Source organism: Chiloscyllium plagiosum, chromosome 1 (assembly GCF_004010195.1).
Source record: "Chiloscyllium plagiosum isolate BGI_BamShark_2017 chromosome 1, ASM401019v2, whole genome shotgun sequence".
NCBI lineage: Eukaryota > Metazoa > Chordata > Chondrichthyes > Orectolobiformes > Hemiscylliidae > Chiloscyllium > Chiloscyllium plagiosum.
Genome location: NC_057710.1, coordinates 2,954,114 through 2,955,248, shown reverse-complemented (window position 1 = coordinate 2,955,248; position 1,135 = coordinate 2,954,114). Strand labels below are relative to the sequence as shown.

Below are 1,135 nucleotides of genomic sequence, written 5' to 3'. Positions count from 1 at the left end.
TCTCCCCAATCCCCCCCCCGGTGATGCTGCTGCTTACCTTGGGGTTGATCTTGATGGTGGCGATGTCTGCCACCTGGTCAATGGCCTGAACAGAAGCTTCATACATCTCTCCGTTGGCCAGCTTCACCCGCACCCTTCTCTTGTTGGCCACCACGTGGGCATTGGTCACAATCAGCCCGTCCTCCGTCACAGCGAAACCAGAGCCATTCGAAATGGGCATTTCCCGCCCACTGAACGGGTGCCTGGGGAGGAAGGACACCGGCTCACCGGCTCTGGTACAGCAGATACAGCCTGGTGTGGTCTGTCTGACAGTCTATCCATCCCTCGGCACGTACACTCCATCCCAAAGGAGCAACCCCCCAGCCTTCCCCACTCCTCAATCACTCAATCTCATTCCCTTCAACCAATCCTCCATCCAACCAAGGGCCATTCCTCTCCTCCTCAACCATTCAGCCCATCAACACTGCTCCCCCATTCAATGAAATCACGGCTGATCTGATAATCCTCCCCTCCACTTACCTCCCTTTTCCCCTCACACTTGATTCCCTCACTGATTAACCATCCGTCTACCCCAGTCTGGAATATACTGAATGACCATACCCTTCACAGCCCTCTGCGGTTACGTTTCCACAGATTCACTCCCCTCACGAGGAATTCCTCCTTCTCTCGGTCTTAAAATGTAATCCCTTATCCTGAGCTGATACCCTCGGGTCCCAGACTCTCCCACGAGGGGAAAAGTCCCTTAACAATCTGGTATGTTTCAATAAAATCGCCTCCTCTAAACTCTAATGAGTACAGACCCAACCTATCAACACAGGACAGTGCCTGTGGACCTAATCTCAGTCAGTCAGAATTATACAGCACGGTAACAGACCCTTCAGTCCAACTCGTCCTTGCCAAGCAGATATCCCAACCTAATCTAGAGGAGAAAGTGAGGACTGCAGATGCTGGAGATCAGAGCTGAAAATGTGTTGCTGGAAAAGCGCAGCAGGTCAGGCAGCATCCAAGGAACAGGAGAATCGACGTTTCGGGCATAAGCCCTTCTTCAGGAAGGGCTTATGCCCGAAACGTCGATTCTCCTGTTCCCTGGATGCTGCCTGACCTGCTGCGCTTTTCCAGCAACACATTTTCAGCT

The 1,135-nt window shown here is 52.6% G+C and overlaps 1 protein-coding gene across 1 annotated transcript in view; it reads right to left on the bottom strand.

Moving 5' to 3' along the window:
* Positions 1-1,135, bottom strand: part of LOC122555148 (serine protease HTRA2, mitochondrial-like) — a 4,290-nt gene that overhangs the window by 1,246 nt on the left and 1,909 nt on the right. Inside the window, exon 2 of the mRNA XM_043700867.1 lies at positions 38-242. Coding sequence (XP_043556802.1) covers positions 38-242 — 205 coding nt within the window. The remainder of the gene's footprint in view (positions 1-37; positions 243-1,135) is intronic.